The following is a 26397-nucleotide window of genomic DNA, read 5'->3' on the forward strand; positions in this document are numbered from 1 at the left end:
GCAGTACTGGAATCATTTTTCTTTATGTTCTGAGGGCTCAAGACAACTGATTGGAACAATACAATGCCAGCTAAGAAAAACAAATTTATAATCTCTGCTCTCTCTCAACATACATGTCTATATGTACACACACATACAGATTGCCTTCTTTAAACTAAAAAGTAGAAGTAGACATTAGGGGCTGGTGTTGTGGTGCAGATATGAGCACAGGTTCGAGTCCCAGCTGCTCCACTTCTAATACAGCTCCCTGCTAATGTGCCTGCAAAAGCAGTGGAAGATGGTACAGGTACTTGTGCCCCAGTCATCCACATGGGAGACCCAGATGGAGTTCCAGGCTCCTTGCTTCAGCCTGACCCAGCATGAGCTATTGTGGCCATTTGGGGAGTGAACCAAGCATGGAAGATCTTTGTCTCTCCCTCTCTTGGCCTGTCAAATAAATAATAAGTCTAAAAAGAAAAAAAAAAAACTTCTATAACTATTTTTTTAAAAAAATAGGAAATAGACTCTAAAGATTGTTCTATGAGAGCTTAGAATACGTAGTGCTTCTGGGTTAAGGACCTTCTAACGTGGAAGAAGAGGCATCCTCCTCCATACTCCTATTTCACCCAGAGATTTCCTCAACATTAGGTCAGCCCTATTAGTCCATAAGTTAGAGCAAAGATAAAAAGGCCTTCTATTCCACGGGGCCTGGCAATTCTTGATGGATTTGAGATGAATTGTCCAGCCTAAGGATTAAGGCTGGGTACTGATGGCTGGATCCTTTTAAGACAGCGTCTTCAATCTTGCTATTCTACCATCCTCAGCTCCTGATACACATTGCCTGCTCCAACTCCCAATCAGCTAGACACCCTCCAGTCTGCTCAGAGGACTGAAAAGACCTTTCCTAAACTATTCTCCATCGTTATCTGCATCTCCAGCCATCTCATCAAACTTCAGGTAGGAAGCCCACTTTCCCTAGATCGGAATCCTGAGAAAAAGTCCCCTCCTAATGAATGTCACTTGCCTATCTACCTTGATCTGAACACCCTGATAAACCCACAAGTTCAGCTGTTTCCTGGAATCTCCAGGAATCTTCACTATTTCCTCTACATTCAAATGACTATTTCAGGCCAATGCTGGCCCTACTGCTCCCTCCTGGGGTATGTATTAGTAGAATGCTGAAGTTGAGAGCAAAGCCAGGACTTGAACCCAGGCACTCCAACACCTGCTCAAATCTGATTGTTAGTCCGATTCCTACTTCATCTGCGATGGGACCTTGGACAATTCACTAAAGTTCTCTGAATATTGGGCACCTTATCTGATTAATTAAATCTAAAACACCTGGGTCACATTTTTCTATACTAGATGAATTTTTATTTGATAATCGAACCCTAATACAACTTTACCCTTTCAACATTGTATGGTAACTTATTCCAAAGGAAGATTCCTAATCCTAAACAGGAGGACTAAAAAATCTACTACATTGTTTATATCATCGACCTGGAATCTTCATGTTTGTACCTTGTAGACTTTTTAAAAGTAGAGAAAAATCGTATACATAGCATAGAGCACCCTTGCAATAGAAGCATACTTTAAAGAAGTGAGATCAAATATGAAAGTCAAATAAGAGTATCAATAAAATATACAATAACTATGTAATTGTTTCATCTGTTTAATTACTTATTTTCTCCCCCAGAGGAAGTATTTAGAAAGCATTTAACATTTATAAGCTTGCTCTTCTCCTCTCTATTGCTGTCAATATTTTTATTTTAAAAATGGAACAATAAACTTCAAATAAAATCTGACTGGTAGTGATCACAGTAATCTGTGATGAGATTTTAGATGCCCACAGGAATAAAACTATACTGACTGTACTTCAATATATTGACATGAGATGGTAGGAAATGTGAGGAGATATAGAGTAGAAGTTTTCCAAACACAGGCAAAAATGTATAATCAATATCTCAGTTCCTAATTATTCAAATGCTTATTAATTGTTCTTCTGCTCCTTTAACTCCCACTTCTGTTAACTTCTACAAAAATAACCTGCTTCCAGCTTTCTGGGGTAGATGAAAAAGCATCCAAAAATTTACAAAAAAGCATACTTCACTATCCATGTCTGCCAAAGCAGTTTCCATTGTAATGCCAATCTCACTGGTATTGTCATCAATATATTCATCATCATTAAAGAATCTACATGTCATATATTAGTATGTTTCTATAGGTATTACATCACGTTTAGCCTCATATAATTTTATGTATGGATATGTATGAATCTTTTGCTCACCTGTAAGATAAGGGAAAGAGAAAGAATGTAATCTGTCTCCCTGCACCTATGGGAAAGGAAACTCAGAGCTGAGTGGACCTGCTCAAAATCCCAGTGCTAGACAGTGAAAAAACTGGAATTAAAAGCTACAGCACAATATACCGTCAGGCTCATGAGAGAAGCTCCACTAATGTGTGTTGAGGTTTTACTATAACTCGTTTCCATCCTGTGACTTTTCTTTTCCACTGTGCTCTCTTATCAAATTTCCCCAGTAAAATGTAATGCATCTGAGCAGGAGCTATAGGGGTTCAGGAATCCTCTGCACCTTCAAGAGGAAGGCATCTAAATAAAAACAAAGGGGAGTGGGAAATGGGTGTTGTGGGATAGCATTTAAGCTGCTACTTGAGATGCCCACATCCCACATAGGACAGCTCAGGACAGAGTCCAATCTCTACCCTCTGATCCTGGTGCCTGCCAATCTTCCTTCCTGGGAAGGCAGCAGATGATAGCTCAAGTACTTGAGTCCCTTCTACCCACATGCAAGACCTACATGGAATTCCAGGCCTGGCCCAGCCCCACCTGTTATTGACATTTGGGGAGTGGATCAAGAGACAGAAAATCAATCAATTTCTCTCTCTCTCTGTAACTCTGCCTTTATTTTATTTATTTATTTGAGAGGTAGAATTACAGTCAGAGAGAGGGAAAGACAGAGACAAAGGTCTTCCATCCTCTAGTTCACTTCCCAAATGGCTGCAATGGCTGGAGCTAAGCTTATCCGAAGCCAGGATCCAAGAGTTTCCTCTGGGTCTCCCACGTGGGTGCAGGGGCCCAAGGATTTGGGCCATCTTCTACTGCTTTCCCAGGCCATATCAGAGAGCTGGATCAGAAATGGAGCAGCCAGGACTCAAAACTGCACCCATACAGGATGCTGGTGCCACAGGCGATGGCTTTACCCACTATGCCACAGTGCTGGCCCCTCAAATAAATTTTAAAAATGAATGAACAAGGGGTCAGTGTTGTGGCATAGTGGGTAAAGCCACTGCCTGTAATGCTGGCATCTCATATCAGTGCCAGTTTGAGTACCGGCTGCTCCACTTCTGATCCAGCTCTCTTCTATGTCCTCAGAAAACAGTAGAAGATGGCCTAAGTCTTTGGCCCCCTGCCACCCACATAGGAGACTTGGAAAAAGCTTCTGGCTCCTGGCTTTGGATCAGCCCAGCTCCAGCCATTGTGGCCTTCTGGGGAGTGAACCAGCAGATGGAAGACCTCTCTCTCTTTTTCTCTCTACCTCTGCCTCTCTGTAACTCTGCCTTTCAAATAAATAAATAAATCTTTAACCAAAAAAAATTAAAGAACAATTATAAATAAATAAATGAGAAAAAACACAAAAATAATGTCCTCATGAGGTTGGTAGATTTCTCATATTTCTTGCACATTTTAAAATGTGTGTGACTCACCCAGCTTCTTTGGTGGAATATTAGCCTCCTTCCCTCCTACTCTTTCTTCTCCTGCTCTTTATTTTCCTTTTGAGACAAACGTGTAAGTTCTTCTTTTTAAACTAAACTAGTAATTGAAGGCATATTTTGCCTATAATGTGGATGAAAGCTTCTACTTATGTATAAATCTCCTGTTTTTCTTTTTATGCTATTGTCTCTCTTTTACCTAAGATCAGATATCAAAGACTAAATTTCCTCGTGAAATTTCTGAGCAAATTTTCACCTATTGATTGCATTCTATTGGAAAGTACTCCTAAGGCCATTGACATTGCCAAAAGACAACAAATTTACATGAACTTGGGTGAGGTCCCCAAGTCAATATGATATATAATATATCCAGATTCAAGCTCATAGCATCACCTGCTAACAATATGCTAGGTCCTGTGTCTACCCTGAGTTTCTTGGTCTTCACCAAAACCTTACAGTATAAATCAATCTTCAGCTTTATATTTACAAATAATTAACTGAAGCCAATTGCCTCATATCCAGGAGTTAGCAGAGCCAGGTCTTGAATCTAGGTTCACTTAACCCTAAAGCTTGAATCTCACCATCTCTGATAACAGTAGCTACTGTTGATCTTGTCTACACTCCAGGACACATGGTATGCTAAGCACCTAAGTTGCACAATCTTATTCAGTATTCACAACACTTTATTTGCAAATACTATTATTGATGTAATCATTTTGCAGATGATGAAATTGAAGATTAGAAAGGTTAAACAATTTTTTTAACGTTTTTTCTAAAGGCAAAGTAAATACCATACTTTCTTGGCATGAAATAACTAAACTGGTTCTCTGTGTGGCCAAATTCATCTGTGGAGGCCAAACTGGCTGGAATATAGTGTTGTACGTAAATATGAGTCTTTTGTTCACCTAAAAGAGTAAAAGAAAAATACTTGAGTTGCCAAGGTTAAACCCATTGTGCCAATAAACATCAAACATGCTTCAATCCTTTGATCAGTGAATTTTATATCTATATAAAATACTTATTGCTTTCATACAATGTCTCTGTTTACTAGTGACAGAAAACTGAACTAGTGACAGTAGGTACATTCTACTGTAGCCTTTAAATAACCAAGGGGAAAGATCAAAATAAAAATAAATCTTGACCAGATTTATAGGTGCACCTTGATTAGTTCTTGTTTTTTCCTTCAAATAAGCAATACCTGAAAAAAATGAAAAGGGAATGTTGGGACCAGATATCAAGTAATAGATGGGTTTTCTCTGACATGTGGTATGGTATAATGCTGAAAAAATAATACTGGCCCATCATTCGTGACTTTTACCAGCAAAGTAGAGCACAGAAAGAGACAAAGGGGGTTTTTCAGGACGCTGAACGGTACTACCAATTGGTTGAACAAAATCTCATTTGTTTAACTGTATTTCTTGAAGTTTTGTTATGGTATCACTCCAACACAACAGTCCCCCCCCCCCCACACACACACACACCGCCTGCTTCAACTGGTAATCATTTTTTAATTCAAAAACTCTTATGTTAAAATCAGGGGCAGGCATCTGACGTAGTGGTTAAGATGCTGGTTGGGAGGTCTGCATCCCATATCAGAGTGTCTGGGTTCAGGTCCCAGCTCTGGCTCCCAACCCCAGCTTCCTGCTACTGTGTACTCTAAGAGGCAGCAGGTGATGGCTGAACAAGTTGGGTCCCTGCCACACACGTAGAACATCTGGATTCAGTTTCTGGCTCCTGACTTTGGCCTGGCCTAGCCCAGGCTATTGTGGCCATTTAGGTAATGAGCCAGCAGATAAGAGATCTCTGTCTCTCTGCTATAAAAAATAAAATAAAATAAATGTAGTTACTCATATATAACTCTGATGCTGGCTACTGAGAAGGTCTTTTTCTTTTAAAAAAAAGATTTATTTGTTTATTTATTTGAAAGTCAGAGTAACACAGAGAGAGGAGAGGCAGAGAGAGAGAGAGATCTTCCATCCGATGGTTCACTCCCCAAATGGCCACAACGGCCAGAGCTGTGCCGATCCAAAGCCAGGAGCCAGGAGTTTCTTTCAGGTCTCCCACGTAGGTGCAGGGGCCCAAGGACTTGGGCCATCTTCTACTGCTTTCCCAGGCCATAGCAGAGAGCTGGATCAGAAGAGGAGAAGCCAGGACTAGAACCAGCACCCATATGGGATGCCAGTATTTCAGGCCAGGGCATTAACCCACTGCACCACAGTGCTAGCCCTGAAAAGGTCTATCTTCTAAGAACTTAACTTTGCACAGTGCAATGTAACCAGAAGTATTTACCCACTAAGCCACTATTTCTCTTTCACACTCCTATCTACCGTCAGATATCTTTCAAAGTCATTTGCCTCAATTAGTAGAAATTTTAGACTACAAAACTAAGGATTATTATTTTTAGAAGAGACATTTTCCTATAAACCACTTTTTTAATGAAAATCTCTTCATTTCCCTCAGGTGAGACTTTAAAATGCACTTGTTAGTTGACTAAAAAATACCTGTTAAAGAAAAGATGGTTCCTATCAAAGCTGCTGGTATTTGATTTCATTTTAGATTCTAGAACTAATGTTGTTTTTTGTTTAAATAGATTTTGTCTGTCAATTTCCAGACCTGCTGTGCCATCAGCCTGTATGGACTGCTGTGGTCAACACGGGGGTTGTAGCAGCAAATTTTATTATGAACTGGTAATTGAATTGAACAGGTTTACATTTGAATAGATTTACTACATCATGATCTCTGACATACTGCACAGGACTGAAATCCCTCTCCATCCATAAAGATACATTTAAGACGATATCACTCTCCCCAGGCTTAGAAAGGAAGTCTTGAGCCAAGGAGATGGCCAAACATAATTGTGCATTTATATGCAGGGTGTAATGTAATATTTGACTGCATTTTTTAAGTACAAAAGAAAAAGAATATTCCATATTTACACATATCCATCCCATTCTTTCTACATGGGGAAAGGGAAGCTTAGAGAATGGTATTTTGCCATCCAAGTGGATATAAGGAAGTAATGGGAAATAAATTATTATTTGAGCGTCTCAGCAACAGCAGCAATTCCCATGAAAACAGATCCTCTAACGGCTCGATAACGGCAACTGAAGAGGTGTGAATTATAGATAAGCACTGTCCCATTTACTTTCACCAACAATGTTCAATTAAACACAGCTCACACCTCTTCATTCACTCTTACCAACCCCCTTCAGGACTGCTCCTGCTAGAAATAGCAGTGGGAAGAATTATTGGAGAAGACGTTTTTTCTTCTTCCTCCTTAAACTTGGAAGGGCAACCAGTTGAATAAATTATAGAAGTACACTCAAAAAATTCTACCTGCCTAGAAATGAGGCATGTCTCCATGTTTAGTTCCTGAAAATAAAATCCAAATCTAAGACACATCAGTACAAAGGGTTCATTGATATAATGCTTTCATAACACTTTTAAAATACTGATTTGCTTTTGAAAATGATTCTTCAACTTTCAAGGGTTTGAAGCTAGTTTTAAGTCTTTTTGAGTGAGTGCTAAGTCGAGTTCCAGTTTCTACAGTTCAACTAAGAGGCAGCATAAATATAAATAAAACAAGAAAGTGACTATTGATCACTTAATACCTTTGGAAATATGTTTTGTTCATTACATTACATTATGGTTTAAGACAATGGCTAAGATAAAGTCTTCTACCTCCACAAAGTAAGTTATTATCATCATCCTAATTAAAAGGAAAACTTTCTATCTTGCTGACTGGGTTATTGTTGTTGAATTTCATTGACATGTTTGCCCTTGTCAAAAACTGTTCTCTCGGTGTTTTCACTTAAGTTTTCTCTAGGAAGAGTAATGATTCTGGCATGTGGAAGGGCCACAGAAAATAGTCATCAAATGGATTATGAAGGTAAAACGTATTAACTGAAAAATCCTAATACCACCAAAGGCTCTCCCCCATCCTCCTGGTGGTTCACAGGTATAACCATATCACTAATCTCTATGTATCCCTCCCTCCACTTCTCCAGTAATATACTGCCATCCTGAGTGTTGACCTTCTACCATTCTTTCTGCTGTCCTTTTCTCCTGCACCATACACACACCTACACACAGGCACACACAGGGCCTTCACAAAGCTCACAGAAAATGATATTAAAGGATATGTTTATTTTTGGCATAAGAAATATTGAAATTCATGCATATAGGGGTCTTTAAAAAGTTCATAAAATAAATATTATGAGGAAACTATACATAGATTCCAACATTTTTCTGCATCAAAATAAAATTATCATTTAATTCTCTTTTCCATGACCTTTCTAAAGTCCTCTTGTGTGTATGCACAATTGATATATGTGTGTATGTGCATACATATATATGAAATCGAACTACTAAATGTCTTTTTATTTTTATGTTTCACAATATATCTTGGTCATCATTTCCTAAGAGTTTAATTATAAAGTTATACACTCATTTGTTTATAGCTCTTTTTCAAGGTGAAGATGAAAAGAATCTGAAGGGCTTCTTGTTTTGAGCAGACAAGAGACAGAGAAATATAGCCTGAGTTCCATGTATCCAAATAGAATCCGATCTACTCATCTTTCCGATCTACTCATCTTTCCCTAACACTGCTTATGGTAAAAATCTTAGAATAAGAATAAACCAAGGAATATCATGAGATCTAATAATGCCACACCCAGCTGAAAACTCTGGTTCATTCTTGGGGAAATAACACAAGGATCAGATTTAGAAGTTAAAAAAATAGAGGATCTCCAGGAGCAATAAAATATACAAACTGATCGATCCAAACCCAGGAACCAAGTCTATTTTTACTAGGCAACAGAAGCAACATATTTCAGCACTTAATTAACCTAAATTTTTTTCAAAATTTAATTACCATATTTTCAGTTACTCATATTTATTTTTAAACTCTTTGAAATTTGAAATTTGTGTTGAGAAGGAAAAAAATCTAACTCCACTATAAAAAATGTACATCTACAAATACACACACACATAGGGATATATTAAAAGAAACACTAAAACTAAATGGTAGGTCTCCTCCTAAAATGAACAAATTGTCTCCATCTCCAAGCTAAACTGTTAGTTTCACAAGATGTGCAGAAATAAATAAGTCAGGATCTGTGAAATGTGTGGAGTAGTTGAGTAGTATCCAGAATCAATGAGTTCAGTTCCTGGCTCTTATTAACTCTGCGAGTTAGGCAACTTGGTTAGCAGAGAGTACAAGCTCACTTGTGTTTGCTGTTGTTATAGTCAATGGAAAGCAATTTTAGTATCATATTATAAGCCCTTTATTAAAAATAAGTGTAAATGTTGAGGTTGGAAAAAAGTTACAAGTGTTTTAAACTTAAGATTTTTTTTTTTTTTTGACAGTTAATTTTTTTAAAAGCCTCTCTGTGAACCTAGCAATGAATGAGAAAAGAACAAAAAGACAATGACGATCTCATCTTGGTTTGTCTTCATCGTTTGTCTTCTACAGATTGTAAAGATGAAAAGACCAGAAGAGGATGCGTGCTGGAATGAGTGTCCTACCTTGTTCCCTTTCATTGATGTCAAGCAGTTAGCCACAGGAATCAGAAAGTTCGGGTGTAAAAAAGGAGTGTTCTGCCCTCAGGCTCCGGATCACCCCATCTGTTTCTGGTTTCTCTAAAACTGGTGCGATTCCCTGCAATGCGGACACCCCCCACCCCCCGGCTCCCCCAGTCTAAAGCAGAGACACTAGCAGAGTGCCTTACCTTCTTTGAGCATGCCCACTTTTAAACACTTCATGAAGCGGCAAGCCTGGCAGGATTTACGTCTGCGCTTTGTGATTTCACACTCATTCGTGGCAGGGCAGCTATATTCTATGTTTCCTAAAACAGAGTTGGAAGAAAAGCAGCTGTGAAACTCGCAAGACCCAACACAGAGGAGCACCCCAAAGGCAGTGTCGACCCTGCTTCTCCTGTCCGCCCCCTACTCCCAAGCCCGGCCACAAAAGTCCCAGGAGATCCACAGAGAATGTGCGAAATACCATGAAGCTGGATGTGGGTGCTGGCCCACAACCTCTGAAGACGCACTGAGTGCTGAGGAGACACATGGTGACGCTCCTCCCAGGATTTAAATCCACCCTTCTACAAACATAATATACTTGGAAGCTTTTGGGGTTCTTGTTTTAAAGATAAAAACGTTATGCCTAGAAGATCTTTGCAGAGGAACAGTCACCCAGAATCCAAGGATCCAAAAGAAAGGTCTAATTGGATGATAGTCATGAAAATGCCAGCAGTGGGACTGGATTCTTGTATTGTGGATTCCAGATTTCTTTCGGTTACTAAAGCTTTGGTGCATCAGGTTCATTGTCTCTCCAGCATCAAACAACCTAAACTTCACTTTGGAAAATGTTCAGTAGGCTAATTTGGAACTTCAGGGTAAGCTCCTAGACAGAGACACAAATGACAAAGGTCTTGCCGCAACATATGCCAGAGCCTGGCAACACAGTGCTAAGCTTGGTAGACGCTTATTGATGGTGATGATGAAGATGATGCTGACAATGATGACAACTGTCATTGTCATTATCATGGCCATCATCATTATTTGCATTTTTAATTCCAAACATTCAAATGCCCTGAAAATGTTACACACAGAATAAACTGCTAGGAAATCATACTTTTACTATTAGACTTTACAGCATTTATGGTAGCTTCTACATATTTGAAATGAAAAGTATGGAACCAGAAAATCCAATTTTTTTTCAATTGGTGCCAGTGCCTGTGCAGGATGCACCTTGGGGCTGCTACAATTTTCTAAAGAGGCTGCCTTTAAAATAAAGCCTCCCCATCAGCTCTGTCACACAATGCTTGAAGGTCTTTCGTTACTTCCTAGCCCTTTCCCCTTGTGATTAAGTGCATTACTATCTTAATGAAAATGCATTCTGTTTATTGTCCTCCTGGGAAGGGGGAGGTCATCACACCAAATGCATAAATTGTCATCAGAGACGGTCCGAGCATAATTGCAATTTTGCTGCTCCATGTTTGCAATGCTCAGGGTCCTCCAAGCCCCCTGAAACGTGCACAGCGTCTAGTAATTAGCATAGAGTCTGCCTGGGACCACAGCATTGATGAAATATTTCAGAGTTAATCACACTTTGTAAACACTGATTTATATTGACTACCTTTCTCCAGACTGATGTCTTCTCATTAAATATCACATTAGTGGATTGCAGGATTGTACAAAGACTCAACTACTCAGCAACTGCTAATTCAACAGGAAGTAATACCTAACCACTTATAACTACTGAAAACTGGTTAAGTATGCATGACTTAAAAAATAATCTGTGCATTACAATTTCAGATAAGCCTATCATGATCATTTGACTAAATTAGCATTCTAATTCAGGGCATTTATAATAATAAGAGCAACTACTTTTTAACATGAGGTTAAATAATAAGAGTAATATCCATTGCACCCACAGAAGCATATAGAATCACCTTCCTCAGAGGTACTACCTGTGCTGTGCTCACAGAAACCTAGGAAGTTGAAGAAACCAGATGGGCTGGGGAATAGCTGAGAAGAAAAGGCTTTAGGACCCAGTCTTCATTGCAGTTTCTTTAACTAGACCTGAACACTTATTTTGCATCAAAAAAAGTTGTAGTGGTCATCTTCCATGTGTTAATTCATATTCCCCTACCAGAACCTTCCTCACTCTCCAGCTGTCCCTATAGGGATGTGAAAAGACACCCAGACCTTCGTTCTCTGAGGAAGCACTGAACAATGGCTGCGTGGAAGGATCAACCAGAACAGTATTTAACAAAGAGCGCGTCTTTGATTTTTTGTGCCTGAAAATCTGTATAAAGTGACACTTTCCTATATGGAGGCATGAGCATGGGTACCCTACCTTTAACCCAGTTCTGTAAAGTTCCTTTGGAATGACCCACCACCACAAGGAAACAGCATCAACTTTCTTTTCACACCAGCCCCTCCTGCTCTTGGAAAACTGTGTCCCCATCCTTCACATCAACACATTCCATCCAACAGGAGCATAGATACGGCACTGGTGAGTCCACACGTGTGCATGGCAATTATCTCCCACCGTGCTTCTTGCCTGCATTTGCTCCCACCTAATCCATGCTACACACTACTGTCACATTCCTCTCCCAGTGACTGCTTTATCATGTCACGACCCTAATTAAAAAAACAAAAATCAATAGATTCCTCTGTCCTCCTGAATCAAATACATAACACTAGTCTAGCAAACAGGGTCCTCTCCCAATCTCATTCTCATCTACTTTTCCAACAATATTACAACTATTACCTAACATGAACTTTCTGATGCAGTCAATTTGATTTATTCATTTTTTTGTTAAGTGTCCTTCAGACTCCCCTCTGAAAATGATCTATCTTTGCCCTCTTTTCTTCTTAAAATTATTTTCAAGCCTCAATGTTCAACTCCAATTCCATTCAAATCTTATATGAAAAATTTTCAGACCAGCCTAGGAGAAAATGATGTCTGTCTTCGTTCTCATATTTTTTCAGGTACTTTCATCATAGGCAGACACGCCATATTATTTTATACCTCTTCACGTGCATATTACCCATTACATGGTGAGATACTGGAAGACAAGGACTCATTTCTTATGCAGGATAAAAATCTACCAAAAAGTAGGATATAAGTGAAGGTATACACTTATAACAACTTAGTATTTTCCTGTTAACTCAAGGTCATTATTATGAAATTCCATTGTGGTGCTGTAATGGAGTAATGTTCACAGGATCTAGTGAGCTGGACGATGCATTAGGAAGCAATATTAAGGATAGTAGGGGGGCCGGCACTGTGATGCAGTGGGTTAAAGCCCCGGCCTGCAGTGCCGGCATCCCATAAGGGGCCCAATTGGAGTCCCGGCTGCTCCACTTCCGATCCAGCTCCCTGCTAATGCACTTGGAAGGATGGCCCAAATGCTTGGTCCCCTGCACCCACATGAGAGACCAAGAAGAAATTCCTGGCTCTTGGCTTTGGATGAGCTCAGCTCCGGCTGTTGAAGCCATCTGGGAAGTGAACCAGCTTACGGAAGACTGACTTCTGTCTGTCTTTGCCTCTCTCTGTCTATAACTCTGCCTCTCAACTAAATAAAATCAATTTTTAAAAAATGAATAATAAAAGAATAGTAGGAAAATCATTCCAAAAATAATACAGAGAGAGAATCTGCTTAACTTTCCAAAATGTTGAAAACTTGGAGACTAGGGGTAAAGCTGCCACCTGTGATGCCAGCATCCCGTATCAGAGTGCTGGTTTAATTCTTGGCTGGTCTGCTTCTGATCCAATTCCCTACTGAAACACCCGGGAAAGCAGCAGAACATGGCCAAGTATTTGGTCCCCTGCCAGCCATGGGGAGAACCAAGTGGAGCACCAGGCTTCTGACTTTGGCTTGGCCATTTTAACTATTTGGGGTGACGGAATAAGGACATAAGCCTCAGCTATTTTCCCTCATTGCCCCAAAGAGATAAACTTTGGACTGTATTCCTTGCCCTTGAAACTCAACTGGGTCTCACACCCTATTTATTGCCTTCATATCCCACCTCTTACAGACACCTGAAAGACCATTGCTCTGAACATCTGAAAGACCAGTTCCAAGAATTCCTCTCTGCCTGCTGCCCTCTACTCTACCCCCATGCCCAGCCCTCCTAAAATATAAAAAGGCCTGGCCTCCAGGGTCAGGACCTTCTGCCACGTGTTCCATCATGGGCACATGGGCAGTTGGTCACCCACCTCTACGGATTTATTTTCTCTGAGTAAGTTTGGTCTGGCTGCAAATTCGTACACTGCCTCCTCTCTAGTCTGCGCCTCTTTTTTTCAACATCTTGGTGCCCTGTGTGAGGACGCACCAATCTGCAACTCTTTTCGTAATATGGGGAATGAACCAGTAGATGCCAGCTCTCCTTTCCCTCTCTTTCTTTGTCACTCTGCCTTTTAAATAAGCAAATCTTTACCAAAAGAAAGAAAGAAAGAAAGAAAGAAAGAAAGAAAGAAAGAAAGAAAGAAAGAAAGAAAGAAAGAAAGAGAAAAGGAAGGAAAGGAGGAAGGAAGGAAGGAAGGAAGGAAGGAAGGAAGGAAGGAGGAAGGAGGGGAGGGGAGGGGAGAGGAGGGGAGGGGAGGGGAGGGAAAAGCAATTTTGACGATATGGAAATGCATGGCAATAAAGGGAAAGAACATGAAGGCAGAAAAAATATAAAATTTTCTGAGGAATACAGTGTGAGGAAAAAGAAAAAACAGTAACAACAACTTGTAAGAGGCTTTAAAGGAAATACAAGCATACCCTGATATGAATAGGCTAAGAAGGGAAATATGGAAATACAGGCAGATGGCACAGAGTTAGGTAATTTTTATCTTATAATACCTATTGACAAAATAGATTTTCTCAAAACGGCACTCCCATTGGAGAAAATATTTAGGAGTAATCTAATACTAGTATGCAAATCTTAGAATGATTCTTCTAGAAAAACTTGTGTGAACATTTGAAAACTTCATCAAAATACAGAAGGGAAATTGACAAACTGCCACATGAGTTTTAGGTCACATACAAAGAAGTAGTCTAGTTTCTTTTCTAATCATTGCACTTCATCATTCTTCAATGATAAAGAGAGGTAGAAAGGCAGAGAAAGTTTTCACAGTGCCACAGTCTGTGGAGGCCACAGTCTTAGCAGAGACAAGGCACACAAGGAAATATCGTTACAGCTCAGAGTGTGGTGTCATAGGTAAGGGTTGTTGATAGAGTACTAGCAAGCAGGTGCACACACACGCAGTCCTAAAAACACAAAGATTATGCTTTTGAAAGTCAGCGAATTCTTCACATGGGAGCAAATGCTTAAACTGTGCTGTGAAAAATGAATAAATGATGACATTGTATAAAGGAATATGCCTAGAGCTATAGGAAACCCAATATGTTTGTCAAAATTTCACCATGAATGAGTGAAAAACACAGTGGTCCTAAGTGTGTTCACAAATGATACATTTTCAGTTTAAGTGTACAGAAATTGTTTATGGGGAATTGGGGCATCCTTCACAAGTGCTCTGTCTGAATAACTTTGTCTTCCCACAGACGGATGATAACCTTGATTTCATTAAGTAACACTGGCTTATTTCTTGAAAAACAAGTCAACATCATTCTAAATAACTTATTTGCTGGAGGGAAACCTCTCTAATTTCTAAGGCCTCCCACAGAGCTACTTAGTTCATTGTTGCTGGCTATGATCACCACCACCCCCAAGAAACTCTTTGATCCATGTTCGAATCTACAGAGATTCTGCCCTTGAAAAACCTTCCCTGGTGCTTTTTCTATTCAACAGAGAAAACATTTTATCCTAAAAATGTGCTGCCCCAAGCACCTGAGTAACAATGTTACATCTATTTTGGTAACGGTTCAAAGACATTACTCCCAGTAGACCATATGATCTCTATGGGGCACTTGTTTTCCTTCGATTCACTGAAAGAGGAAACTAGACAAAAATATTTCCAGTAGCAGCCGTGGGCACCTGGAACGCGAACACTGGACAGCCTTTCAGGAGGACGCCGAGGTGGTTGTTCCGTGAACAGCAGTCTCATTTCAGACAGGCAGTCTTCTTGGATTATGGCATGCTATTTTCTGGGACACATTTGTTGGATGGCACCAGGGACTGAATCGGGCAGCTACTGATGACACGACTGGAATTTTCCCAGTTTTGTCAATAGCCGGGGAAGTGCGCTCTGCTGTGGAGGGAACAAATCAACATGGAAGCTTCGGGTCCTTCCACCAGGCTGACAAGAATGATAGAGCAATTTATAATATCTCCTGGCGGCTTTTCAGGAAGTCCTGGGCTCTGATTACTTATTTCAGAGTCTTTTGTACAATTAGTTTGCAGGCAATATAATTTTCTCACTTACCGCTTAATAGAATCTTGCAGCTAGCTGGCGGACGGAATAACAGGGTGTATGTAAAACTCCAGCCTGGAGTGCCAGAGGATAATTTGTATATTCCTTTCAGTCACTTAATGGACTTTTACAGTTTGGCAGTGAAAGGGCTGAATGATGTAAATTAGCATGGCATCTCAAAATAAAAATATATGTCAACTCTTTACTCCCGATTCCTATCACTCCCACATGGTAATGATGCATTTGGATTTCTGGAGTTCCTAAGAGTCACCCTATTTTTCATCCATACAGACATCATAATTGTAAAGCCAATTTGAAAGCAAGTGTACATTTCCCCCCAATTGTTTTAATTTTATTAACAGAACCAAATGGCTTGAGATGACCCACAGGGCACTCCAAGTGGGATTTATCCAATTGTTTTTCGACGTTAAGTGATTTAAAAATAATGGGATTTGCCTTGGTACACAATTACAGAGCACTGAAAACATGCAGGCAATATTCTGTAGTATTTTCGTTTTCAGAGCCCTAAAACATGGATAAAAAAGAAAACCACCTCTTCGTATTTGTCAAGTTTTTCCTATTTTTATTGCTATATAACTTCCTTTTCTTTACTTTCTTGTTAATGATCCTTTGTTTCTAGCTATTCCCTGACCATTGCAACTAAGAAAGAAAGAATATTCTAACATGGAATAATCATTCATAATACATCTGTAACTTTTAAAAAGCCAAAAGTTTATGAACACACATCTAAGGGGTCTTTTTCTATTTTAAAGAACACACTCAAGGGGCAGGCAATGTGGCGTAACAGGTTAAACTGCTGCTTGTGATGCCAGCATCCCATATTGGAGAGCCAGTTAGAGTACTGGCTGCTTTGTTTCTGATCCAGCTCCCTGCTAATGTACCTGGGAGAGCAGTGGATGATGGTCCAAGTGTTTGGGTCTCTACCCCTCCGACCCCCAACCATGGGAGACCTGGATGGAGTTCCAGGCTCCTGGCTTCAGCCTGGCCCAGGCCCAGCCCCAGCCCCAGCCATTAGTAGCCACTTCAGCAGTGAACCAGTAGATGGAAGATCTGTCTCTGCCTCTCCCTGTCATTCTGCTTTTCAAATAAATACATGTTTTTAAATGGCTGGTGCCGTGGCTCAACAGGCTAATCCTCCGCCTGTAGCGCCAGCACCCTGGGTTCTAGTCCCGGTTGGGGTACCAGATTCTGTCCCAGTTGCTCCTCTTCCAGTCCAGCTCTCTGCTGTGGCCTGGGAGTGCAGTGGAGGATGGCCCAAGTCCTTGGGCCCTGCACCCTATGGGAGACCAGGAGAAGCACCTGGCTCCTGCCTTCAGATCAGCGCGGTGCGCCGGCCGCAGCGCACCAGCCGCAGCAGCCATTGAGGGGTGAACCAATGGAAAAGGAAGACCTTTCTCTCTGTCTCTCTCTCTCTAACTCTGCCTGTCAAAAAAAAAAAAAATACACTCAAAGCTAGACTTTTCAGTAAGTCATTTGGGGATACTCCCACAGGACCTTTCCAAACACTTTTTATGCTCCCTTTAGCTCCGCCTCCAGAGTCACTTTACAAATTTATAATAGGGGGAGGGAGTCATATTACACCTTGTTTTCACCCAAAACATTTATTACCCTCATCATCACAAGACATGATGAAACATGACTTCCGTCCTTACAAAGCTTTAAATCTATTTTGAAAGGTCACAGATCTGCCATCCCTGAAGCCATTTCAGGAATCTGCCTGAGGCTCTGAAAGAGGATTCCCCCCAATGCAGCCATGCATGGCGGTGTCAGAGGGCTGTGGGGAACCCAGACCACCAGCAAAGTGCAGGCTGTGGCGGCAGAGGTGAGAGGAAGGGAGGCACATCAGCTCACTGCCTACGGCTGGTCCTTATGAAAGCCCATAGCACACACCGAGTTGTGCCAGAGAGACAAGTCATGTGCCTCTGTGCTATCCCTCCATCGCCTAAAAAGTGAGACAGGATGGTACAGAAAAGATCTTTGGATATTTGAGACTTTAATCTTTACAGGATTAAATTCTGACAATCATGAACACAGCACGTTGGCACAAACGGCTGCATTTCCATCATGAAGTTCAGACCTCGCTCCCCACTGGGAATGATGATGCTTTCTGTGCCTTGAAGGAAAAAGACCAGAAAGAACCCCACAGCGGGCAAGCTTGTTGGCCCTGAGCAATGTCTGGTGACTGAAGCCTGCACAGCCTGGCGTCAGCCTGCAGGGAACGGCGAGTCACGGAGGCCACAGCTGGTGCAGCATGGGCCACTTCCCTGTACATGCCATCAAACAGCGCAGTCCTACCCCCTACTGCTTGTGAAGCAACAATGAAACAACACTGTGAGAGAGGGAAAGCATTTTTTTTAAATAAGGATTTACTCATTTATTTATTTGAAAGTCAGAGCTACAGATAGAGAGGGAGACAGACAGAAAAGTCTTCCATCCGCTGGCTCACTCTCCAAATGGGCACAATGGCCAGGCCTAATGCTGGGCCAGGCCTAAGCCAGGAACCATGAGCTTCTTCTGGGTTTCCCATGTGGGTGGTAGGGGCCCAAGTACTTGGGACATCTTCTGCTGTTTTCACAGCCCATTAGCATGGAGCTAGATCAGAAGTGGAGCAGCTGTGACTTGAACCAGTGCCCAGACGGGATGCCAGTGTTGCGGGTAGAGATTTAACTGGCCTAGGCACAATGTCAGCCCCAACTGGCAAGTCCTTTAGCCTTGATTTTTTTCTAGCTTACACATGATACTTGCCTCAATTTTCCTAAATTTGTGCACATGGTCATTTTTTTTGTTTGACAGGCAGAGTTATAGACAGTGAGAGAGAGAGACAGGGAGAAAGGTCTTCCTTCTGTTGGTTCACCCCCCAAATGGTTGCTAAGGCTGGTGCGCTGTGCTGATCCAAAGCCAGGAGCCAGGTGCTTCCTCCTGGTCTTCCATGCGGGTACAGGGGCCCAAGCACTTGGGCCATCCTCCACTGCACTCCCGGGCCATAGCAAAGAGCTGGCCTGGAAGAGGAGCAACCGGGACTAGAACCTGATGCCCATATGGGATGCCGGTGCCGCAGGCAGAGGATTAACAAGTGAGCCACGGCACCTGCCCCACATGGTCATTTTTCTATCATTTCAATTCTCTAACAATTAACTAAACAGTAAGCACTGTGCATGCTCATCTTAAAAAGAAGATGGAAAAATTTCTTGTATGCCACAGAATGCCTATTAGCAAATTACCTTATGTGGTTCAGGAAAACATCTGAGAAGGAATGAGCGAAGGGAGAGGAGGAGAAAGAAGGGGATAAAAAGGAGAAAGAAAAAGGCAGATCTAGGTTCAAGTTCACATTGCATTTTATGGCTGTGTGAACTTGAACTAGTCACCTTTATTATCCTCACGTTTCTAAACTGCAAAGGAGAAATAATCACATCTGCTTCATAATTCTGTAAGAATTGCTGGAAAATATTAAAATCCTATATGGTTGGTTTCCCCTTCTAATAAGAAGGGGAAGGGGCTGGTACTGTGGTGGGGTGGGTTAAGCCATCACTTGGAATGCTGGCATTCCAAATAGGAGTGCCAGGGTTTTGTTGTTGTTGTTGTTATTTGTTTTGTTTTTTTAAGATGTATTTATCTGACAGAGCTAGAGAGAGAGGAAGGGAGATACAAAGAGAGAAAGAGAGAGAGAGAGACCTTCCATCTCCTGGTTCACCCCCCAGAAGGTCACAAAGGACAGAACTGAGTCAGGCCAAATCCAGGAGCAAGGAGCTTCATTCAGGTCTCCCACATGGGTGGCAGGGGGCCAAGCATTTGGGCCAGTATCCGCTGCCTTTCCCATGCCATTAACAAGAAGCTGGGATCAGTAGCAGAGTGGCCAAGACTTGAACCAGCACTCATATGTGATGCCAACATTGCAGGCAGCAGTTTAACCGGCCCCAGGAGAGCCAGTTTTAGTCCCAGCTGCTCTGCTTCCCACCCAGCTTCCTGCTAATACTCCTAGAAGGCAGGAGAACGTGATAAAAGTACTTGGGTCCCTGCCACCCCTGTGGGAACTAGGATGGAGTTGCCTCTTCCTGGCCTAGTCCCAGCTATTGTAGCCATTTGGGAAATGAACTAGTGGGTGGAAGGTCTCTCTCTCTCTTTCTCTCTCTCTCTCTCTCTCTCTCTCTCCCTCTCCCTCTCCCTCTCCCTCTCCCTCTCCCTCTCCCTCTCCCTCTCCCTCTGTGTCACCCTGCCTTACAACTCAGTCAATCAAAAAATGTTTATAAAGAAGGAGGAACAGAAGTATTTTAAGATTCATTGATAATTACACATCTTGACTCTACATCTTGATCTGAATTTTGTGAATTTTATAAAAACAACCTTCCTCAGATTTATGTGTAAAAATGAGTCTGACACTCACTCCAAGAAGCTTAAAGAGGATTTTTGTCTTGCCAACAACTCCAGAGAGAGTTTATAGCTCTATTTCACAGACACTGAGGAGGAGGAGAGAAAGTGTAATAACTCCTCAAGAACTTAGTGCATTTCTACAGGACCAAGTTATCTGAGAAGTAAATTTCTGAGCTATCAGCCACATTTCCTTGTGAACATTTCCTGTGCCTACATTGGAGCTCACGCACTCCCTACCCTGAGTATAATCTGATTATAACTGAGAGGAAAGCATTTGCAAAGCTCTTCAAAAATCTTAGCCCAGCCTTATCTCTTGCCACAGTCCCAGGTCAATTTCTACCTCTGCCCCAAGGTCACTCCATTGTCTGACACCCATGCTGAATCTGCCGAAATTCCTAGAAAGCAGGTCCTTGGTCCTCTGCTGCTCTGTGAGGCTTCTCTTATCATTTCATCCCTGCTCGGGCTCACGTGACTGGGTTGGGGGTTCCAATGGGAGAAGTAACTAGTTTCCCTCTCACTGATCGCTCAGGTGAGTCTTCCTCACCCTGCACCTGACATAATTTACTGTATGAGTCCATTGAATTGCCCCCCCCCGTCCCATCTGCAGGTTCCTTGAGAGCAGAGACCTACTCCCTGCAGAATCTCCTCTGTCCAACAGAGTGATCAGCGAAGGCTGAGATCCACAGGAAGCACTCACTGTCTGTCACCTTGGTTTTCAGCGAGTCCATTCTTCACTCCCCCATTTTAGTGGTTAGCCCCTGATTCTTCATTCAAAAATTTGACAGACTAAAACAGCAATCTACTAATAATGTGTCACTTGGCAGAAAGCAGTACAGATTTATTGGACATGAGAATTCAAAAAGATCCCTTAATCCAGTTGCTTCTCCTCTCTCTTCCTACGAGGAGACCACAGAGGGGTGACTGGGTACTGACTTTCCTGTAATCACTTGACCATCTTTACAAGAATGTGAGCTAGATAACTGCAGAAATGAGACCAAACTCAAGATATCCTGACATGCAGTCCAATGCTCCTTAAATGTACCCACAAACATTTCCCCTTCGATATTTAAGAATCTCATAATAAACACTACAAGTGCCAGGCATTCTTGGCTGCACATTATATAAACACACTCCCATTTTATAGGTGAAAGATTTCAGGCAGAGAAAATAGGTAAGAAACCTGGAATCCCGCAGATACTGAGTGCCAGAGGCAGGATTTGAGCACAGGCAATCCAGGTGCAAAGTCTATGCACATCACGATGCGACACTGCTGCCCAGCACTGACCTTTTAAAAAGTAATGACTAGATGTTGCTCAGAAATAAAAAATAAACATTCTCTCTCTCAGAAGCTGCTGTGTATACCTGTTGTTGTTGCGACTGCTGTTGGTTGGAAAGGAAATTTTGAAGCCTGACATAGGAGCCCGGGAGTGATAGGATAAGGGTGGATCTTGGCATTGTCTTCTGCTGTTGTCAGACTTACGGTGCAAGGCAGCTGCAGGATGGGATAGGGTTGCTTTCAGAGAATGGAATCTCTCAACACCTCAAAAAGAAATCCCTCGACTTGTCTCTGTACCACCGTGGTTTGCGGCCAGTTTAATTCCACAGAAACCAAACAGAGCATGTCACCAAAGCAACAGGTGTCAAGTTGTACACAATGATTCTACGGATCCCAAAATAATGCAATTGTTCATGGTAGGCAAAAACAAGTCATCCATAATCATGAGGCCATGTTCAAAAGGGAATGGTAAGTTCATGACAAGAATACACTCATCGGTGGAAATGATAGTATAAGTATCTCTCGCCCAAAGTGTACAGACATTCAATGTTTTCATTTGATGGGATGAACTTCTTGGAGTAGATTCCTCTCTGGTATATTTTGTTGGTGGTTTGTTTTGTTTTTCCTCCTGTAGTCTAGATGCATACCCTCAATGATATGTGCACTTTGTCCTAAATTTTAAGCCCTATGGTGCAGGGATCGTGTCACAAAGGTTCTTAGAAAGGAGCTTAAAAGTGACCACTGTCACAAGGAACGTGCTATATCTGAATTAGCCAATGCCTCTAAATTTGCTGTGCTCAGTATCCAATGTCAACTTTTACATGTCCTTTCTCTACCCACAAATTTTAAACAACCTCCTAGTCTACCTCTCTCTCTTTTAAAACATGCAACTAAAAAAAAATTGTTAAAAAAAGTACTCTTGGTAAAAGAAAAAAAATAAATGTGAAGTCTATTATATTCACTACCATTGGATAGAAAAAATTTCAGTAAGTCTTTATGACAAATGTGGAGATATTTGGATCATATCCTACATGATGAAGGCAATTGACTACACACACACATACACACACCTGACATGTAGAGATTTCCTTGCACTTCAAAGAGGTGAAAGTAAGCATAACCTTTCTTTTTTTTAATTTTCTTTTCCATTTTTGACAGGCAGAGTGGACAGTGAGAGAGAGAGACAGAGAGAAAGGTCTTCCTTTGCCATTGGTTCACCCTCCAATGGCCACCACGGCTGGCGTGCTGCGGCTGGTGCACCGCGCTGATCTGAAGCCAGGAGCCAGGTGCTTCTCCTGGTCTCCCATGGGGTGCAGGGCCCAAGCACTTGGGCTATCCTCCACTGCACTCCCGGGCCATAGCAGAGAGCTGGCCTGGAAGAGGGGCAACCAGGACAGAATCCGGTACCCCGACTGGGACTAGAACCCGGTGTGCTGGTGGCGCAAGGCGGAGGATTAGCCTGTTGAGCCAGGCGCCGGCCCAGCATAACCTTTTATAATACTGCCCCTAAGTGCTTCTGTTCCTAAATACTAGCAATGTCCCCAAAATTTTGTCAGAAAAAAGACAAATACATTAAAATCTTCCTTTAAGAGCAATTTTATGTATGAAATATCTGTGTCTTCAAAAATTAATACAAGTTGAGCATCTTTAATCCAAAAAAAATTGAAATGTAAAACTTTTGAGAACTGACAGGTTCCCACAAGTGGGAAATTCCACACCTGACTTCATAAGACACAGTCTCGGCAAAAATATATAAAATTAGATTCAGGGGCTGGCATTCTGGCATAGCCAGTAAAATAGATGCCAATGATGCTGGCATCCCATATGGGCATGGGTTCTAGTCCCAGCTGCTCTACTTCTGATCCCACTTCCTGCTAATGGCCTGAGAAATTTGGGCCCCTGTCACGCACATGGGAGACCTGGATAGAGTTCCTTGGCTTCTGGTTTTGGCCTGGACCAGTCCTGGCTGTTTCAGCCATCTGGGAAGTGAACCACTTAGTGCAGGGATCCTGTCACGATCCCTTCACTATAGGAAGCATTATATGGATGATCTCCCTCTCTCTCTCTCCTTCTCTCTAACTCTTTCAAATAAATTACAAGAAAATTACATTCAGACTATGTGTAGAAGAGGTTCATGAAACATAGGTTTCATATTTCTGCTTGGGTCCCATCCCCAAGATATCTTATTATTTATATGCAAATATTATAAAAAAACAAAAACCCTTCCTATTCCAAGCATTTTGCATACGGGATATTCTCTGCACACATCTGGGGAACTCCTGCTCGACTGGGGGCAGTGACTCACAAGCTGTAGGAGGTGGTATACTACAACAATTGTGAGCTGTCCTCCTAGGGTTGAATCGGGCTCAATCCCTGGCTCTCCCATTTCCTGGGCAACTTTGAGAAAGCTTTTCCATGTGAAGTCACTTTGTTGGTGGGCAAAATGGGGATGGGTAACAATAATTCACACATGGGCATGGATAATTGTACCAATGCCCAGGAGGGGATTCCTGATGGGGAGAAACCACTAAGAGGGGTTGAAGAGTGGCCTGCATGCTGCTCTCTGCATAGAAATGCTGAGCAGAGAAGTTCACCCGTCACAGCCAAAAGGCACAGGCCTGACACCCCTATCAAAAGGCACTTTGGGAAGAAGCACAAACCAACCAACCAATCGGAAGACTACTGCATGGACTCAGGCGTAAAAGAACAGGGAACACTGGAAAAACAGTAAATACTCTGAGGGCCAGGGAACTCAGAGCTGCAAGCTGGATTTAGCATAAATCAAGGAAAATTCCGAGGGGGTGGAAGTGAAAGCTCCTAACAGGAGAGCTCGTGTGAAGTTGCTCCTCTCTGAACTGAAATCTGTGCCCTGTGCTGTGGGGAGTGATAGGGACCTCAGGAAGGAAGAGTAACACAAAGGAACACTGAGCAGGCGGAAGTAGGGGCTTCCTGGTTCGGGACTGTCCAGGGGCAGCAGGTGACTTGTCCTCCTGGAGTATTGCTATAATTCTAAGTCCTTCATAGAACAGCAGGGGCCAGCAAGCTTGCCCTCACAAGCTCAGACAGTAAATACTTTCCCCTGTGCAGGCCATTCAGTCTCTGTTGTCACTCCTCAGCCCTGCTGCAGGGGCACAAAAGCAGTCCCGGACAATGCAAGAAGGGGCGTGGCTGTGTTCCAATAAAACTTGCTTCAGCAAAATGGATTGGGCCCCAGGCCTTGGCTTAAACCAGATGGACAAAAGGCTACAATGAAAAACTACAATCTATTGCCCACTACTTCCTTTCTTATTCACAACCCCGTACACTGCTGTCACACAAGCTAGGTGCAGACATTTCAAAAGGAAATCTGGATAAAGTAGTATAATCTGGGAAGAACAAATGCAGGAATGAGTTGGGGCCGGGCCGGAGCTGTGGCTTAACAGGCTAATCCTCCGCCTTGCGCCACCAGCACACCGGGTTCTAGTCCCGGTTGGGGTGCCGGATTCTATCCTGGTTGCCCCTCTTCCAGGCCAGCTCTCTGCTATGGCCTGAGAAGGCAGTGGAGGATGGCCCAAGTGCTTGGGCCCTGCACTCGCATGGGAGACCAGGAGAAGCACCTGGCTCCTGGCTTCGGATCAGAATGAAACGCCGGCCGCAGCGGCCATTGGAGGGTGAACCAACGGCAAAAAGGAAGACCTTTCTCTCTGTCTCTCTCTCTATCCACTCTGCCTGTCAAAAAAAAAAAAAAAAAAAGGAATGAGTTGGAGGAATCTTGCTGGAAGTAACTACAAAATTTGAAATGGTTCTCCATATGAAACGTAGTGTGAACACTGGAGGAGAGCGACGGGGTTCCAGGAGCAAGGAGAACCTTGGAGTAGTCACAAGGCTTTGGAGAAAAGGGATCTAAGAGGTGTTCTGGAGGACAAAATAATGGGCCAGAGTCATTCCTTTGAAGATTCTTGCTCTTATCTTGGATCTTCCTTAAGTGGAAACTGTGTAAACAGTACACACTTAAAGATTGGTTATCAGAATGAAGATTTTGGTATAGGCTTTTAGATTCATTTTAAAGTTATAACTAGATCTTAAGTTCTAAATTAATGATTTCCTTAGGCTAAATTCTCTTACTCTCTTTCCAGTATTACTCAGATTCCTTTTTGAAGAAGTATAAAAATACAGTTATTCCCTTGCATTTGCTCAAACCAAGATAAGACCAGATTTAATTCCAATGAATATAACATTTTTTTTCTTTAAAAATAGGGATTGAAGATTTTTCTTTCTCCTTCTGCCTGGTGTTCATCCTAAGACAAGGGAAAGGCTTTGAATCTGAGCTGCTCTCTCTTGTGGTCACAAATTTTACGGACGTGGACTGGGGGAGAAATGAACCCTATTCCCCCTGAAATGAGGAATTACAGAGTCTAGAAATCTTCGCAGCAGTGGGTGTGGAGACACAGTTTTAGAATCGGTCCAAGACCCCCAACCAAAACCTCAGTGGAGAATCGAGTGTCGAGCGCAGGGACCTGAGACAGAACACGGCTGAGGGGTTCCTGAAGGGGTGGCCTCTCAAGCTTCACATTTATGGGACTTCTGAAAATGATCCATAAACCATCAGGCATTTTCAAGACTTAGTTCTGATGGTCTCCTTTCTAAAAACCTTTAACATTATCTTTTGGAATATTCCTAACTCCCCATTTTTGCTGTAATAGCTTCACAGAAAATTTTGCTCATGGATTAAAAATCTCCCAGGAAAAACACAGTCCACCACTATTCAATGCTTTAAACAACTTTTAAAACACACAAGGATACGTAATGGGGGGTTAAGAACACAGGCTCTGGGGTTCAGATTTTCTGGGGTACATCTGTGGTTTGGGCAACTACTGCTCTGTGCCTCAAGTTCAATATCTATAAAGGAAGATAGCATAATAATAGAGGCCAAAATGAAATAATGAAAGATAATTAGCATAAGGTACTTTGAGCACAAGTGGCACACTGTACAAACTAATGTAATCAAGTCATGATTATTATCTGTAGGATTTCTTCATCTGTGACTGGTATAAGGTATTGCAGTGAACTCAGGAGTCTGAAAACAACTATGTACACTGTCCACATAGTTATCCTCTAAGGACCAGCCTACGGAAGTAAAATTTGGGTATATGTGAAACCCCTCAGAAATATT

At 42.0% G+C, this 26397-nt stretch overlaps 1 protein-coding gene across 3 annotated transcripts in view; it reads right to left on the reverse strand.

Moving 5' to 3' along the window:
• The window catches only part of ESRRG (estrogen related receptor gamma), a 237842-nt gene that overhangs the window by 151293 nt on the left and 60152 nt on the right, over positions 1-26397 (reverse strand). For 2 of the 3 annotated variants that reach the window (XM_062211325.1, XM_062211327.1), the window contains one exon: positions 9438-9554. The exons of the other annotated variant lie outside the window; for it this stretch is intronic. In XM_062211325.1, the coding sequence (XP_062067309.1) occupies positions 9438-9554 (117 nt within the window). The remainder of the gene's footprint in view (positions 1-9437; positions 9555-26397) is intronic. 3 annotated transcript variants of the gene reach the window in all.

Source organism: Lepus europaeus, chromosome 14 (assembly GCF_033115175.1).
Source record: "Lepus europaeus isolate LE1 chromosome 14, mLepTim1.pri, whole genome shotgun sequence".
In the NCBI taxonomy this organism is placed as follows: Eukaryota; Metazoa; Chordata; class Mammalia; order Lagomorpha; family Leporidae; genus Lepus; species Lepus europaeus.